Source organism: Canis aureus, chromosome 24 (assembly GCF_053574225.1).
Source record: "Canis aureus isolate CA01 chromosome 24, VMU_Caureus_v.1.0, whole genome shotgun sequence".
Classification (NCBI taxonomy): domain Eukaryota; kingdom Metazoa; phylum Chordata; class Mammalia; order Carnivora; family Canidae; genus Canis; species Canis aureus.
The window spans coordinates 8419785-8439371 of NC_135634.1; the positions used below are offsets into that span (position 1 = coordinate 8419785).

Here is a 19587-nt window from a genome sequence, read left to right on the forward strand (position 1 = left end):
AAAAATTTTAAATGGCTAATTTGCCCAAGAAGAAAAGATGGTCAGATGACCAGCAACCCAGAATATAAATCCTACCAAAATAATTATATTTTTGTTTTGCTTCTTTCCAACAATGATAGGAGCCAATATTGAATCTATCAAGAAATAATCAAGACTGTGAAAACTTACTTGGCTATAAAGATACTACAGTGTTCTTTAAACAAAAGCTGGGAAAAAATCTGTATGTGTAACACAAATGGACTATTCAATAATTATGGTACATATATTCAATAGTAGTATGCTACACTGCTATTAATACTATAAAAGGCTAATAAAAATAAGTAAACTACACAATGCTATATGTATATGATGATCTTATCTTGAAAGATATACACCATAATATTAAAAGCAATTATCTCTAAAGGATTGTAGTTTATTGTCTTTTTTTTTGACATTTCACATAATGAATATAAACTTTACATAAATGAATATAAATTATTTTATAAAAGGGGTCAAATTTTGACATAATGAAAATTATATAAAATAACATTTTACATAATGATTATAAATTTGGCATAACAAAGATAAATTATTTTATAAAAGGGATCAAAAAAGGTTTGGGGGTTTCTCCAAATATTAGCTCTTTTTGGTTTTTTAAATAAAGAGAATGAGCTAAAGTAGGGAGGGGGGTGGTAGGGAGGGACAGAGGGAGAGGGGGAGAGAGAATGTTAAGCAGGCTCCACACGTCGCATGAAGCCCAACAAGGGGCTCAATCTCACAACCCTGAGATCATGACATGTGCCAAAAATCAAGTCAGACACATAACCAAATGAGCCACCCAGGTGCCCCAAACATGAGCTCTTTTAAATGTCTGTCCTTACCACACAACCTTCAGCCTGTTTGCAGGAACATGTTGGACTAACAAGTACTTCTAACTGTTTTCTTATTTTCTCATCATCTTCTAACACCTGTGTGAACTTCTTCATGAAATCTTGAGCCTTACCAGGATCTGGCAAATTTCCTTAAATAAATTAAAATTCAATTAAAATACCACTTTAGACAATTTCCAAAATAATAAAAGATCAACATTTTTCATTCTTTTTATTACTTTACCAATCCTAATTTACAAATTCAGTTTAATTAGAAATTGTAGAGCAACTTCAATAGTCAATTTTCACATAATTCTGCCTTCTAGAAATATGAAATAAGAGCACTGTGAAGGAACATCTTTGTAGGAAAAGACTGAACTATTTCTAAATAACATCTTATAATATTTAAGGGCACTTAATGTCAAACTGAATAATACCAGTTTATTACCGTCTGCTTGAGCTTATTGTGTACATTGTTCTCTTGTAATTCACAGCAAGAGATCAGTTAAGTTTTACCTTTAAGAAATTATTTTCCTGTATTGCATTAAATTGTTAAACTATCCAAAGAGAATTCACATACAGATGCTATCAGTCAATAACATATGCTAAGCAACATGCTTCAGGTATTACTATTGGATGTGTCATTATTGCATGAGAAAAGAGGAGTCCTCAAAGAACCAAAGATGATTTTTATACCCCTCTCCTAATATATCCATGTATCAAAACACTTCTGAAAACTAGTAATATGTTGATCTATTTTTTTTGACTACTCACAACTGTTATAGAGGACCAGACTAGGATACTTCTAATAACAGAAATTATAAATCTATAGACTATAATAAAAGTTATAGAAATTCAACTAAATCTTAAAATATGAGTGCACTAAGTACAGCTTTTCTTTTTTTTATTATTATTTATTTACGATAGTCACAGAGAGAGAGAGAGAGAGGCAGGCAGAGACACAGGCAAAGGGAGAAGCAGGCTCCATGCACCGGGAGCCCGATGTGGGATTCGATCCCGGGTCTCCAGGATCGCGCCCTGAGCCAAAGGCAGGCGCCAAACCACTGTGCCACCCAGGGATCCCCTAAGTACACCTTTTCAATACAACTTTGAAACTCCACTTTAAGTCCTGGCCAAATCATTGAGGATAATAAGAACAAATTGTCCTTATTATAAATACTTGACTGCATCTTTTCGTGTGTCTATAATATAAAAAAGTCTACTGTACTGTCTTCAAATAATTTTGGAAGATGTCGCTTTATAGTCCCTTTATAATGTATAGACATCATATCAATAAGGTCTACCATTCAAGAAACAAACAGATTGGGGGGGGGGGGGATGAAATGGCGGAAGACAGGAGAGGGAAAAGGGAGGGAGGAAACAAACAAAAGTTTAATTCAGCATTCTACAAACATTCTTGAACATGAAATCCTTTTTTCTAACAACATTATTAACACCTACAGGATACCAGCATCCTCAGAACAGAATTTCGGAAAACAGGGGTAAAAAAAGTAGAAAATATGTGAGATGATCTCCTTTAAGAGACAGTATCCACAGCTAAATAACAAGGAGACAGTTATTAAACAACAGCAGAAAATCACTTGCTTTAAGTCATCTGAAGAAACTGAAAACTAATTTATGTTTAATTGCCCAAAACTAAAAGATATTTTGGTCTTAAAGCCTTATTCATGCCAAACTCCTATCCCTTAGTCTAAAACTCAGTTAATTAGCTTACTGTTCTCTTCAGTAGCTAAGCATTACTTCCAACCACACCTTGGAATATTTGTTAACATCTCAGATCCATCTAAAACAGATCTCTTCACTATTTCCAAACGGAAGTCAGCAGAAGTGCTTCTCCAGGTGTTCCTGATATTCCCCCCTCTGTCCACATGCTATGCTATACAAAGTAATCTCTGGACAGGAGGAAAAGCAAATGCCCTACAAAAACGGCTACTTTTGCCCAATCTCTGTGCTGAACAGAGAGATGTGCTACATAATCCTTTTGTATTTACTGCTGAATGTAATTAAATAACATTTCATTTGAAATCACTGAAAGAAAAAAAGCAAATTGGTATTTTTTTTCCAAAGAAGCTCTTTTGTAATTATTAGGTATACACTTTAAATTTTGGCTCAGAAAGAAATTAGCTTCAAATAGATTCATTAGAGCAAGCAACACCAAAGTACAGATTCAGTTTTCACAGTAAGCTTATGCAATAATTCGAATGAATTCCCACAAGTAAATTTATACAATATATCCTTTCTCTAGTTCTTGCTCATCCAGCACAAAAAATAAAAAGAAAAACTCTGGGTAGCAAAGTAAATGAAAATTAGAAAAAAAAAAAAAAAAAGTAGAAGCTGAGTTGTCTATTGAAAAAATAAAATCAATCAAAAACACTTTTATTCTTTTCCTTTATTATCAAAGCCTAAAATGAAACTCCATGAAACACATTTAAGTTATCGAAAAGAAATATTTCAATTAAACTTTAAATTTTAAATGTAATATTTGAAATGACTTACTTGTAATAACCATCACTTTTGAAAATATGGCCTTGACACTGGCATCTGTCTGTAAATCACACACACACAAAAATGCAAAATTAAAATTTCCTAACAATCATCTTCATTATACCCTTCAGAAAATTAAATAAGCATAACCTACTAATGCCCGAGGCCCGCACCCTGACCACAACTGTCAGCTCCGCAAAGTGAATGAAAGGTGAATGCTCCACTGCTGTCATCTCTTCCCCCTCACCGTTTTGTCATCCTCCAAACAAAAAAGGAGACTGCTATACCAACTTTCTGAAATAGGGAGATATTTTGTTTCCTCCAGCAATGAAAGAACAGGGCAACCAAGTTTTAAAAAGGGACAAAATAACCTGGTTTCCAAGTTTTAAGCTTACCTCAAACAAAAAGTTGGCAAGTATGTAATTCTTATTTAAGGTGTACCTAAAATTTTTAAGCCTGAGGATTATAAGGCATAGTCATGAAGCTAATGGGCTTTCCTGGATAAAGAAAATTTAAAAAGATGCAGCTGACAGGTACAAAAGAGTTTTCCAAGAGTGCTACTTACTTGCTGTATCAACACAGTATTTTCGGGAATGAATGTGTTCACTACATTGTACCCCATGTAACAGTCTGTAAAGTCACAGGTATAAAAGATGTTCCTAAGAGTGCCACTTAGTCAAAGCATCAAGTTAGTGTTATTTCTTTAAAAAAGATGTCAATGACCAACTCTGTATAATATATTTAACTAGAAAAACACTGGAGTGAAGGCAACAAATAAACCATCCCTATTCAGGAGCCTGCTAAGACTAAGTGAGAGACAAAAAAAGAGTTAATTCCCAAATATTTGGAATTCAAAGAATTTGAACAGATCTGTCTAGAATCATATAATATTTCTGATTAAGAATCTGTTTATAAGACTTGTTTAATTCGAAGGGTAAAAGGTACTGCTGGGCTGTCAAGAAGCTGCTCCTCATGAAAAAGAAACAGTATCAACAAAAGTACAATACTGGAAATTATGTCACCTTCAGTGACACCAAGCAAACGAATTTAGTTAAAGTAGAAGGGCTATAATGCTGACTAATTAAGAATAAAAACTAGCCTTATCAGACTGAATAACGAAAAAGGCAAAAAAAACATATACTGATTGGTAAGTATCTAAGAGTTTTCCTAGTAAAATGGTAAGAAACATGAATACCCAAAAGTTAAACAAAGCTTTGCATTTTTCTACCTTTAACTCTATAATGTCTACTGTAATTCTTGGTATAAAGTGAATATTGAGTAATAATAGACTATTAATTCTCCTCTCACTAAAACTCCACTTTGGGGTACCATCTTCTTCCATTTGGTTTCTTCAAAATCACATCAATAAGAATTCAACCTCAAGTCACATTAATGAGAATTCCTTCTTAACTTGGCTAACTCAGTAATTATCTTAAGATATTTTAAAGGAAAATCCACAAAGTAGAAAACATTTTAGTTGAATTGAGACTGTATTTTGTTTTTTCACATGAGAATGAAGTCATGAGACCCTCTCAAGTCATTACCAACAGGCAACAGAAGTTCCCACTAAATAAATTTTAAAGGAACAGTGAGAGTCAAAAACCAACATTCTTTTTTCTTAGTCTCACGCATCATTCTGTTCAATATATGATCTGCATACTTAACATACTACTTAGCTATTATGAGACTTCAATAATTTTATATACATGCATATAAAAACACCTCATATTTTTAATTAACACCTTTGCACCTTTGACCAAAAGGAAGTAAATTAATACATCTCTAGACAGCAAACAGGAACACTTTATCCAGAGCTTATTAACTGAAACACACTAATAAGTGTGTTTAATTAAAACACTAACTGAACTATATATTTACTGGCTGAAGCACACTAACTTAAATGGGGTTTTCCAATTTTGCTCCTTGGCAGAGAAAATATTAAAACAACAAAATCACCAAAATTAGTTTTAAGCCATTATAAGAAAAAAAAATATTCTAGCAGATTCAATATACTCAATAATCACAAGTTAAATTATCATGCTCAATAAACAAAGAGGTTACTGTTAGCCTCCCTTTACATGAAACAATTCCTCTCTATTGATCTCTGTTCTATGAAGATGCAGTGTATGTTTTGTTTTGTGGGGTTTTTTCTTTGGGGGGGGGGGTCCCACTAAGGATTGAAAAGAAATAAAAAAGTGTATTATTAAAGAAATAAAAAAGTGTATTATTATTTTTGTGTGTTATATATTTCCTTGGATGCAATTTAAAATGACCACACATACTGCTTTTTTGATGAATTATAACTTTTACAGGCCTATATACAACATTTCAAACAACATTCCAGGGGGAAAAACACCTAAAATCATTGATATGATTATGATACATATCATATACCAACTGGATGAATACCACCATTAACTTGTAATAATGAAAATCAAGTGGTACATTAAAATTACAGTAATATTAATTATAAGTAAAAATATAAAGATGCTTAATTAAAATTACATGATATTAAATTTTCCTAAAACCACAAGACTATACATAGATGATGTGGCAAGATGGAGTGCAATTTACTCTATTTTCTGTGCTTTTCATTGATACTGAGTTATTATTTGGGTTTTTTTAAAGCTACAAGACAACTTTAATTCTGAGTACAAAGAAGTATATTCTCTTTCCTATTGGGTATTATCTTTTACTGATATAGTGAAGTTAAACTTTATATTTTTCTATGCAGTAAGTTTCTTAAAATTTTCCTTGTTCTAAATTAGAGACCATAGCTTCTCACGTAGAACAATTCCACACAGAAATAGTTGTTCAGCTACACTGTAGCAATGGTAAAGAGTAACTAAAACGTATACGTTTTTACAAAACTTCATCAAAGGAAAACTTCCATTAAATTTTACTTACTTTGGGTTGCTTAATTAAGTCAAGCAAATCCTTCACTTGATGTCGGAGCAGATTTTGACATTTCCACATTTCATTCAATGCTCTGCCAAACACAAACATATAAATTCAAATAACAAAACAGAATACAAATCCTTCCAGAATATTCCACCTATATTGTTTTTTCTTTTAAGTTCAAATTAACAAAGGAGAGGACAGAGAGGAGGTAAAACTTCACAGAAGGAAGCAAGTGATGATGTATGGAGAGAAAGGGAAGAGACAAGTATAAGAGGTATGCACATATGAAGGGATATCTGTATCAAAAAAAAAAAAGTTGTTTTGTGTTTTGTATAAAAATAGGGAAGAATTATCATTAACTGCAACATGTGTGTAAGCTAGGGGATAGGAATTACCTACAGAGATTGTAAACTTGAGAAATAAAGGAATATTTGATGGGGTAAGGACCTACAGTAGACAGGATGAAAAGGAATCAAAGCCACAAACAGAAGAGTTAGTGCTCAGAGAATAGAGGATACTTTTTCCTAAAACAAATATTTATAATGTAATTTTATATTATATATATTACATGTTTGTTATATAAAATGCATATTTATATACTTACAGATAAATATATAGTCATTATAAGATTAAAATATGTATAAATCAAACTAATGTAAGTTAAATATAACAATCTCTCACTTGTTTTATTTAATCTTCAAATTCTTGCTATTTAAAGGTAGAATTTGTGTTTAGATTTTTTTTTTTTTTTTTTTTTTTTTTAAGATTTCATGACCCTGGGACGCCTGGGTGGCTCAGCAGTTGGGCAGCTGCCTTCAGCTCAGGTCATGATCCCAGAATCCAGGATGGAGTCCTGCATCAGGCTCCTGTGAAGAACCTGCTTCTTCCTTTGCCTATGTCTCTGCCTCTCTCTCTCTTATTCTCATGAATAAATAAATCTTAAAAAAAAAAAAAAAATTCATGACCCTGATATCGTGACCTGAGTCAAAACCAAGAGTAGAAAGCCCAACTAACTTAGCCATCCAGGTGCCCCTATGTGTTTAGATTTTTAAGGACTCACTGAGGTCTACAGTCTGAAGTATAGATATCACATAGTTAACTAAATAACACATATTATATAAATTATATATATTATACAAATTAAGTAAAACATTACATGTAATATTTAACTATAACATATTCTATATGTTCCATATATTATATATAAACATATATATACAATCTAAGTTAGACATTTAGATGCTATATATATTGGGTTATACAAATATGTGTATTTACATATTATATATGTGATTTTTATATGGCAAAATTTTTTATGTCCTCTTAATACTCTTAAATACTTTTTGTTTTCTAACAGAAATTTAAATCTAAAAAGATTATATACATACTCAAGAAAAAATACATAAATCATGAGAACAGTTAATGTTACTGAAATATTAAGTTACAGAATTCAAAATCATACATATTTTAGTATTTCAGAAGGAAATTTTGCAAACCCAAATACTTTTCATTATTGTTTTCAATTACCTACACTTTGAACCTCCACTATCACACATATGAAGCACTGCCATAAAACAGTAATAGAGTACACAAAAGCATATAAAACCACCCTTTTTTTGATAGAGAATTCATTGTTAAAATTTTTCCTCCTTAATACTGTATTTTAAGAATACCTTTGGATATTTTTATGGAAATAAAATAGTTTAAATTTGGACACTTAAATTCCTTTATAGTGGTCATCTCAAAATGGTACTAGCAAAGCAAAAGCATTTTATCTTAGAAGTTAAATTTAAAAATAATTATACTGTTTTCAAGTTATTAAATTTCCATTAAAAATTTAATTGGTACACTTTAAGAATGTAGACATTAAAAGAAAAATGATCAGAGAGAGGACTGTAAAAATCTAATAGCTAAGTAAGAGTTATGTAATTAAAATAATTTTCAAAGAAACAGAGTAAGTAGTCATCTGTGAAATTACTCCTGAACTCCAAAGTCAATGAATTGTCTCTTGCTTCCTAACACTTCATCATTAATTACAACTCTGACAGACCTGGATTTTGAAACTTGCCTTCACTTCAAAATAAAGCAGAAATTATTATACTTCTAACAGCTATTTATTAGTTTAAAGATAAATCTGAAGCAATTCTAAAGCTCATTATAAACTCTTATGGCTATAGTGTAAGTCAAAAAGTGACCAACACTAAGATTTTGTATTATATTTTTTAGGGAAACCATCTTCAAGTCCTTTAATAAAATTATCTTAAGCATCAAAGACAATTTGTCCTTGTGTTTGTCTTCCTAAATAGTCCTTTAAAAAGAAAAAAAAAATAGTAGAAATAATATCACCACAACAGGAAGACAAATACAATTTGGTATGAGCCGAAACTCCAGTTCTCTGTCACTAAAATAAATGTAAAAAATTTGGTGAGAGCACAGATACTCTAGTTGCTATCTGTCTACTCTTCTCACTAATTCAAAGAAAAAAAGTTACCCTTGGGTAGCATCAGAAACCCATACAAAAAAAAATAAAATAAAATAAAAAGAAACCCATACAAAAGTTGAAAAGAACCTCTCCTCTAACATTCCACTTCCAGCTGGCAAACTACCCACCTGACTCAGCAGTACAAAAATGGTCTAGATGAGAGTCTGCCTGATGAAGGACATTATAACCAGAACACATGAAACTACCACTAACTCTTGTCACTCACTAACAGTTGTTTTAGGCAACTTGGGGGAGGTTTCAACACATACCAGGATCGGAGAGTACTCAAACCTGCCTATGTTTCATTAATCAAGATATTTAGTGGGGCACCTAGGTGGCTCAGTCCGTTAAGCTCAGTCCATTAAACTCTTGGTTTAGGTTTGGTCATGATCTCAGGGTTGTGGGATCAAGCCCTATGCGTAGGCCTCCCCAATCTGCAGGGAGTCTGCTTGAAAATTCTCTCTTGTGCATGCATGTGTGCATTTTCCTCTCTTTCAAATAAATCTAAAAAAAGATATTTAGTTAACTGAGGGGCTGACGAAACTGTTAACACATCAAAAATTTTAAATAAAGGAAGTATTCCCCCCAAAAAATGGCCACAGAATAAGATCTTTAAAAAAAAAAAGAAAGAAAGAAAGAAAGAAAGAAAGAAAGAAAGATAGATAGATAGATCTTATCAAACAAATTCTCACCATGAACCTGCCTGCCAAGCAGCCATTTTTAAGTGTCTTTCAAACTAATTCGATATTACAAATTCAAACGGCTTCTGGACTAGAATGGTAATGTAAATAAAGAAAGTAGGTCAGATGTTATAATACAGAGTGGTGAGGACTGTGATAATATTAGAAACATTATGGAAAACATCAAGCTTACTACTATTCACAAAAATGAAAAAAAAGAGGAGACAAAATTTAAGACCCAAAAGATTCACAAAAAGTAAGATGTCTGATAATGTTTATAAAAACACAGAAAACTGCAAACCACTGGTGGGAAAACAAATGAACATAATCATATTGGAAAATATTTTGATACTAGTTTATAATGCCGACAATGTACACACTCAGCAATTCTACTCCTAGCTATGTATCAGTGATTCCAAACCTTGGTTGCCCATTAGAATCCATAGGAACTTTTCTAAAAACCCCATGCCAAAGCAACACTTCAAACAAATTAAATGAGAATCTGTGAAGGTGAGATTCAGGTTGTCAGTATTGTTTAAACCTCTCTAAGTAATTATACAGCCAAATTTGTGAACCATTCATAATCATACCTTAGAGAGACCACTGCGTGTGTACTCTAAATTGAAAACTGCTCATAGTGGCACTACTTTTGTATTAGTTAAAAAAAAAGGGGGGTGGATACCAATTCTTTCCACTGACTCCAATTTCCAATGACAAGATAACAGGATATAAATGTGACATAATGTATTTCTATACCATAGTGAAAATGAATGACCAACAAGCTATGTATGTTATGTATGAATCTGAAGAACATAACAAAACCGGGCGGGGGAGGAGGCCACAAAAGACTATACCCACAATTACTCCACTCTCATAAAGCTCAAAAATAAGCAAAAACAAATATTATTGAGGGATAATACCTAAGATAAAACCATTTTTTACAGAATTTATTTATTTATTTATTTGAGAGAAAAAAAACAGAGCAGGGGGAGGGGCAAAGGGAGAGGGGTACATAGACTCCACACTGAGCTCAGAACTCGACACAGGGCTCGATCCCAGGACCCGGAGATCATGACCTAAGCTGAAATCAGGAGTCAGCCACTTATCTTACTGAGCCACCATGATAAAACTATTTTTTAAAAGGAAATGAAAAATACATAATTAAGGATAATAGTTTCCTCTGTGTGGGGTACAGGAGGATGAAAAGGACAAGAGTTCACAAGATGGGTGTAGATTCACAAATATATTTATTTAATTACTATACTTTGAAACTCATGTGATTTCTTTGTATGCATTAAATATTTCATAACAATAAATGTAAAGACTTTTGGAGAAATAATTCACAAATATAAAGTACTAAAGTAATAAACTGTTAAGTATTAGATTTACAGTTGGTTAGTCAATTCCAAAATATTGATTAAAATTTTAAAAATCGCTTAAAATATTAAAATATTTTAAGTGTTTTAACTTAAAACAGTTAAAAATCTATTGACTCACCAACCAGTTTTGCAAAATCAACTGGTCCACAGATTGGAATTTACTTTAGACTTTTCTATGTCATTATTTTTCAGTGTATTTCTTGCGATTAGCATTTTTACTTTTTAATTCAATCAAACATACTTGTTATTTAACTGATGAATCATATGTTATAGTTTTGTTTAAAGACTTATTTGAGAGAGAGAGAAATAGGAAAAGAGAGCATACGATCAAGTGAGAGTCGGAAGAAGGGGTGGGCAGTCGTAGGGATCCATCTCACAGCCCTGAGATCATGACTGAGCCACCAAGGCGGCCCTGATACATATAGCTTTATAACTGCTATTTAGTATTTTCCATTTACAATTATTTTTTAATTTTCTTTTCCATTTCTCATTTCTCATTTCTCATATTAAAGCTTTCATTAATTCTTTTTTGTTCCTATGGGTTTGGACGTTATACATCCCAATTCTATTCTCTTAGAGCAATTCAAAATTTTAATTTGCATACTTAATTTACAGCCTAATTTTCAATCACTCTTCTCTTTATGATAGAAGAGGGTCACTCACTCTTCTATGATAAAAGAACCACAGAACATTATAGCTACCATCTTACATGCTGTTATCTGATAGGGTCTACCTAGTATTCAAAATTTTTCACAAAGGCACAGCACCAATCAATCAGAACTGCTGGCAGAAGAACAAGGGCCAGAAGGTCATTTCACTGTGCCCAGGGACAGGGGAGAGTGGGTTGGTGTAAGGAATCAAGGACTCTCAAGAGAACATACATACTGTTCCAGGAAGTAAGTGCTGGCTAAGTATCAGCCTAGATGCTAAGCTACTTTTTAATCTATACCTCCTTTCCTTGTAAAGAAATTTTGTTATTGATTTATTGCACTGATTATTTAGAGCTACAAAAGTCTGAAAATTTTGTCACTTTTTGCATTGTATTCCTTCCTTCTGGATTTAACTTCCTTTTTGCCAAAAGAAATTATTATTCTTTAGTAATTTCAAGTAGGATATATGAGTGAACTCTCCTTTTTTGCTTGAGAGTATCTTCTATTTTATTCATGAATGACGGATGAGCCGAGTCAAGAAGGCTAGATATGATTTCACATAAGCTGTTTCAAATATGACATCTCATTCATTCTGAGAAGCCATCAACTGCACTAAGAAGATGAGGATATATTCTAATTCTAGAGGTGTTAGTATATGACAATCTTATGTTTTAAAATCAACTAAATATGGTAGCAACATATTTTACTGTATGCAGTAGAAAAAGAATGAATTTTGGAACCAGGCAGAATAGAATTCAAATCCTGACTTTGTCTCTTACTAACTTGTGTGATTTTGTGCAAATTAACTGACCTCTGGGATTCAGTTTCTCATGTGAAAAACAAGAAAAATATCACTTACACGAAGGGTTGGCAAGCTTTTCTATAAAAGGCCAGATAATAAATATTTTAAGCTTTGTGGACCATACAATACAGTCTCTGTTGAAACTACTCAATTCTGCTGTTAAAGCACAAAAGCAGCCATTGATAATACATACTCTTCTGCCTGAAATACAGCAGGTAATAAGGAATTTACATTTCTCCTTCTACAACCTTTACTTCAATGTTTCTATGAAAGATATAAATAGCACATATAATTATTTCCATGGAGGGAGGAAAGTCAAAAGTCCCATTAAGCAGATGTAGGAATGAAAATTATATACAGCTCCATAGACGTCCAATTTCTGAACATTTAATCCCCAACACTTGTAACTACATTTACTGGAATGCAAAGATTCTACATTTTCTAAAACCTAGAGGAAATCAATCTCTAGGCCTCAATTTCCTAACCCTCAGTATGATTCAATTAGCAATGTCTCTCCCATGTCCAAATTCCAATTCCTTAAGATACAGGCACTCACAAGTATTTTCTGAATGAAAAATGGTCATACAAATATATCTGTGCTTACCCGAAGGCCAAACTGTAACACTATGTTGATGCTATGTAGCATAAAAATATGTACCCTACTGCCCTACAGCAAATTTCAAATCGGTATCAGGTCAAAATAAGGTGGTAGGATTTTCTCAATATGTACCTTCTTAACACCTTAAGGAAAAGACAATCAAAAGGGTACATCAATACTTCTTGAAACAGTAATATGAATGTCCAGGGGAAAAAAAAAATCAAATCCTGAAAGACTCCATGTCAAGCAGTTATATTTTCTTAATTGCTTAAAAAAATCCCTGTTAATCTCTGAATCCTTGTTAATCTACCTTCTGAAAAAAACAGCCAAGTATTTTATTGTATCTGACCATTTAAACGAAGTTTACATTATGTAAATTGTTAACATTTAAAAATATAGTTGTGTTTTATTCCCCCATAAAATCCAGTACACTGAAAAAGATGAAAGAACAAAACTGGACATTTGAAACATACTTCACAGCATTTAAATCCAGTGTGGCATACAAGTAATATAAGCACTTCATCCGTTCTGTAGTTTCCAAATTGTGAGGAACCATATATTGGGCAAAGATCCGTTCAACAAGCAACCTACAAAAACAGAGAAGGTACTGTAATTATTTTTTTAATGTATTAAATTTGTATAAAAAATTCCAAAACACACAAAAAATGCATATAAAACGAAGTTTCTGCTTTCTGAGTGGAGATGAGATTTCCAAATCAATAATTTCCTTCTGTAAGAAGGGGGGCTGAAAAAAGATTTAATTGGATGCACTGGCAACAGTCTTATATCCAGCTAAGATAACTACCTCTGCATGACCTTGAGTGTATATGAGGGACTCAATTTCCTTATCTGAATAACAAAGTGTTAAAAAAAACTATACCAGGTCCTTCCAAGTGACAAATTCCAAGTATCTCTAAGTTAAAATTATAAAGACATTTTTAAGATTCTTCTGGGTTTTTGTATAAGCATCATGAAAAAAGACTTGGTTAGTCATAATAATAATGCAAATCTCCATGCAATGATGCTGTACACTCAAAAAGTCTAAAAATGTCAATTTTATAAAGATAGTAACTATGAACTTTCTTAGATAATGTTAACCTAAGACATTCATTTTCTAGTTTCTCTAACTCTTAAAATTGTAAGATTCTTAATTTTCTCATTCTGATATATAACAGGCAAGATCATTTGGATCTAACAATTTAAAACAAATTCAATCAAGTGAAATCAATTCAGACTGCAAGCAGGATTCACAGATCTATTAACTACTAAATGGTTAGGATCCACACAAGATCTAACCTTATACTGCAATAGAAAAACACAAAGACTATATTCATATAGTGTATTTCAAATAAAATTATAAACTGGCTTTTTATCCTTTAGTAGAAACTATTTATTTAAAATGTCTATAATCCAAGGTATATATTTTCATTTATTTGAAAATATTTTATTTGAAAAATAATCTCTGAAATAAAATTTAAATTTTTACACACATTTCTACTTTTAAGTACTGCTGTCTAAAAATAGTATACAAAAAGGAACATAAAAGCTGTTATCCCTCCCTAAAGTTATACATACATTACTGCTTCATTTATGGCTTTGGTGGGAAGAAAACTAGTCACTACCTTTGACTTGCAGTAAAAACTGAGAGCCTTTAAAGTAACAAAGAAAACAGTTTGCCTAAAACAACAGATCAACAATAGTTAAATACACCAAAAGCACCATATATTTACATATGGTGTCCTCTACTTACCGATCATCAATACTATTTTGGTAGTATATATGTAGCAATTTGTCTTTGATCCATGAAATCTGTTTTGCAGCATCTTTTCCAGCTGCTGATTGTAAAGCATACTTCTTATAAATTTGGGCAAGTCCCATCATGGCTTCCTTACGAACTCTCCACTTAAAGTAAAAACAAAAGTGCTTTCTTATAATTTAAAAATGCTCACATTATATTTCAGGAAAGTCTGTTTTCTTGTTTTTAAGTTACTTAACACAATATATCTTCATCAATCCTCAGTTATAGGATATCAATTTATAATGACTATGAAAAAAACACAACTATCACTTTAATAGATCTACTATGTAAGGTACAGAGACAGCAACATGAATACAGAACTTTAATGTTTTAATATCTTACACCCATCACCTTCCCCTAAAAAACAAAAGTTAATCAAAATCACATAGTCACTTAGAATTGGTGAGGGAAAGTATGCTACCAAATTTTAAAAGGCAAAGAATGAGTTAATTGTGACCTATCCCTTATATGTTTCTTCTAATTGATGGTGTATATTAAACATACTTCAATTAAAGATACATGACATTGGTTTTATCAAATGCTCAGTAAAGACACTCGGTTCATTTTGTGTATTTGAGAATCAAGCTCAAGTGGAAGAGAAATGTATTAAACTATTTTTTAAAATACCTATTTGCAGGTGCCTCAGCACAGTGCATCAGTCTCATAAAACATCTATTTGCTATAGTATATCTAATACTGTTTAATTATCTTGGGATGGGTTTATTCTTTAATTTTACACAAACAGCACCACAATCAGAAGGATGTTAGTAATGTTTAAAACTTCATGAAGGTGCACAGATTTCCTTTTTTTTTTTTTTTTTTTTCATTTGCAGTCTGTCTTTCATAGTGATAATCTTCCCTTGGTTTTTCTTTCAATTACTTACAGCAGATTAAGAACAGTCCTTACCTCATCCATCCACTGACTGATATATACTGAAATAAAATACTTTAAAAGCCTTACTCATAAAATAAGAATTCAATTTGTTTGCAGAAACTTTCTAATTCTCTATCTTATCTCTAATTCCCCAAACTGCTGCTTTAAGGAGAATTTAAAGATAGAGCATATTCTAATACTGCCAACAACATAAATATGTTCAATTATTTTTGATACACAATTAATATTTATATGAATGAACCAAGCAGCCCTATGATGAATACAACATGATTATCAAAAATTATGTGAATTTTTGAAACCCCAATAATACACAGACACTAGGCTCAAATTCTAAGTGTAACAAAGAAAAAGACTACTTGAACACTTAGAAGGCTGTTATCCTACCACGAGGCCAATCTCCTCTTCCTTCTCTATGCCTTTTGGCCTTTTCATTAATACCCTATGAAATATTCAATAAGGACAAGTCTAAATTTATTAGTTAAAATAAGTTGTTCTGAATACTCAATAGATTTGGAGGGAAAACTATACAATTTCTGCCCATCTATTCTTCACCCACAACCAGCATTATCAAAGACAGCATTAAATGAAGACAGCACAATCAACCTTATAAGCAACTATTAAAATGTCATAATGTATTTACCTAGTCAAAGCTATCCATAACTACCAACAGGCCTCTCACCTTCTTTGCTAATTAACCCTCAAATACATCAATGATTTTCATTCTTTAAAAAAATTACTCAAGCTTAGTAAGTCCAGTAAAACTCATATCACAAAGGAAAGGCGATGGGGATAAGGAGAGAGGGAACATTTACTTCTACACTTTACTGACTGTTTAATATACTTCAGGCAATATGAATACAAGAATAAGACAACACAGTACCTTTCTTAAGAAGCCAATGATTACTGAGTGCAGCTAGTGGGTGCTCGCTCAAGAAGAAAGGTTTAGGGTCACAGACGATAGCCTAAAAGCATGCTGCTCTGATAGGCTTAGCTTTTCCAAGTTGAAAACATGTTATTTTCTACTCCACAGAAATTATAATACAACCAGCTAAAGGACTATCAACTAATACCCATATGGGGAAAAAAAAAAAAAAAAAAAAAAGAAACCAAAAAAACCCAACAACATAAGAAGCTGTGTCAGAGGCCTTTACAAGTAACTTATTAGTGCCCAGGCAAAACATCTATCATTTAGAGCCATCTCATTTTTAAGAAGAGAATAAATAATCTGACTTTTAAATACAAACAAAATTTAATGTAACCAAAAAAATAAAACCTTCTCATTAACATTATTTTAAATATTAAAATGGCCCCCTAAAAAAGGGCTAATTACATCTACAGCTCAGTATTTTCAAATGAAATACTGTTAATCTTCAAGTATTCAAAGTGAATGCCTATTAATTATTATTCCTACTTACCCGTTTGTCTAACGTTCTCTCTCTCACAAAATTAAGTAAGTGATCATTGACCAGAAGAATATCCTTTTTAGCAGCTGTAACTATAGACACAATAACATCATGTCTAATAGCTTCCTCAGGATCGTGTGACCTCACTTTAAGATACTCTGAAAGACAAAATTTTATTCGATTAAAATGGAACTTTAACAATTAAAATGTTTTTAAAAGATTGCATAAGTCCTTTGAAAGTAAACCACAATAAAACAAACCTAAATAGAAGGTTCTTCAAAGTTTCAAGAAAATTAAGAGCAGAGGAGGAATAGAAATGAAGGTCAGTCCTTTAGTCAAATACAGTAGTTTAAATGCAACTGAGTAGTAAAACCCCTCCCTATTGGAGAGCCGAGTAATAGTTATTAAGGAGTTCTTAACCTCATTAACTAAACCATATAAGTGAACTAAGTAGTATATGACTTTAACTAGGGAAACCGTGAGTAAAGTTTCTGAAAGAATAAAATAAATGTATCAGCCACCAAGAAATAAGATTACAAGAAAGACCACAAAGCAAGTCCATGTAACTGAACTAAGAAAGGCCAAAGGGAAGATAGAAGAAATTAAAGATTTAATAATTAGGAGTGGCTGGGGGAAGACTTTAAAGTAGAAAACATGGCAGTTTAGATTTGGCACTGAGATAGAAGAAAAAACTAATACTTTTCAGTAATGATATATTAGGCTTAAGGAAGACGTAACACAATTAAACATAAACATAACAAATAAAATATTTTTCAGCTTTGTATTATAAGACCAATATGGTAAAATTTCATTGTTTTGATCTAGAGTAATAGGTATAGCCGTGTCTATACACACCAAAGAGTGCTTATGATTGTAAATGGATTTACCTCCCAATAAATTGACAGGTTTTTTGTTTTTTTTTAAATTGACCGTTTAACAAAGCACCCATAAAACTACTGCCCAGGTATTAAGTATTTTCAAGATGAGCATTCTCTCACAGGAACTATTTCCAAAAACGAGAAGGACCATGTACTGCGGAAAAAACCTGAAACGCTATTTTATCTAACTCAGTAAGGAAAGTTACTTTAAGTACTGATTTCAAATGGAATATGTTAAATATATCTGAGGTTCATTTCCCCACCAAGATAAGCATAAGAGTTTTATCTTTCACTTTACTACTTGTTTCAAGTGCAAGAGATATTATTTTAGGTGCCACTAAGACAAAACCAATGTCAACATCATCGATTTTAAGATGCATCCCAATTTCCCTAAAACAAATCATTCATATTAAACAGGTATATACAAGAGCTATTAACTTACAGATCCTAACCCTGCAGAGGAAAACAAAGGAGAAAGAAGAAAGAAATTCTCGATAGTTAGCATGACAGAGCAGCTAATAATACTCTTCACAATATGGCTGTGTGCCTTAAAATGTGGCTGAAGGCACAAGGATGAATCTCACAAACTTTTCTCTGTCAAGAAAAGTAAGACAAAAGTGTGTGTCTAGCATATATTAATATCAGGTCACTCCTGAAACCCTAAGAAAATGTCTTTTAAAAGGGACAAGTATTGGGGATCCCTGGGTGGCTCAGCAGTTTAGTGCCTGCCTTCGGCCCAGGGCATGATCCTGGAGTCCCAGGATCAAGTCCCACATCGGGCTCCCTGCATGGAGCCTGCTTTTCCCTCTGCCTGTGTTTCTGCCTCTCTCTGTATCTCTAATGAATAAATAAAATCTTAAAAAAAAAAAAAAATACAAGGGACAAGTACAAGAGAAGAGATCATACAAAAGAGATTTCTCAACAGAATTGTGGCAGATGTATGACATTCCAAGATAGAATTTCCAATGTCCAAGGTAGAAGAGCCAGGAAAACATTTAGAAATTCAATTTCCAAGGTAGAAAAGCAATTCAAGGCACCAAGCAATGAGAAAGGCACAGATGAAGAATGCAGCTGGAAATATGAGGAATGGTTCAAAGTACATATAAAGTAATTAAACCCCTAGATTCTTCAGAGCTATCTTTTAGCTAACTACAAAAAATATACAGTTTATAGCAATACAGGCCTACCTCAAGAAGCAAGAAAAATCTCAAATAAACAACCTAACTTTAGAGAGCTAGAAAAAGCCCAAACCCAGCAAAAGGAAGGAAATAATAAAGATTGGAACAGAAATAAATGATATAGAAACTAAAAAACAATAGAACAGATCAATGAAAACAAGAGTTGGTGGTTCTTTGAAACAATCAACAAAATTGATAAACCTCTAGCATTAAAAAAAAAAAGAAGAAGAAGAAAAAAAAGAGAGAGAGGACCCAAATAAAATCATTAATGAAAGAGGAGAAATAACAACCAACGCCACAGAAATACAAACAGAATATTATGAAAACCCATATGCCAACAATTTGGACAACTTAGAAGAAATGGATAAACTCCTGGAAACATATAGCCTACCAAAACTGAAGCATGAAGAAATAGAAAATTTGAACTGATCGATTAACAGCAATGAAATTGAATCAGTAATCAAAAAGCTCCCCAAAAAATAAAAGTCCAGGACCAGACAGCTTCATAGGCAAATTCTACCAAAGATTTAAAGAAGAGATAATACCTATTCTTCTTAAACTATCTCAAAAAATAGAAGATGAAGGAAAGC

General features: G+C 32.3%; 1 protein-coding gene across 11 annotated transcripts in view; it reads right to left on the reverse strand.

Moving 5' to 3' along the window:
- The window catches only part of PDS5B (PDS5 cohesin associated factor B), a 180745-nt gene that overhangs the window by 70258 nt on the left and 90900 nt on the right, over positions 1-19587 (reverse strand). For all 11 annotated transcript variants that reach the window (XR_013362794.1, XR_013362795.1, XR_013362796.1 and 8 more), the window contains exons 11-16: positions 16954-17099; positions 14596-14747; positions 13319-13432; positions 6261-6342; positions 3366-3414; positions 861-1000 (exon numbers count right to left, since the gene is read on the reverse strand). Coding sequence is in view for 8 of the 11 variants with exons in the window: in XM_077868148.1 (XP_077724274.1) it covers positions 861-1000; positions 3366-3414; positions 6261-6342; positions 13319-13432; positions 14596-14747; positions 16954-17099 (683 nt within the window). In the remaining 3 variants the exon portion in view is untranslated. The remainder of the gene's footprint in view (positions 1-860; positions 1001-3365; positions 3415-6260; positions 6343-13318; positions 13433-14595; positions 14748-16953; positions 17100-19587) is intronic.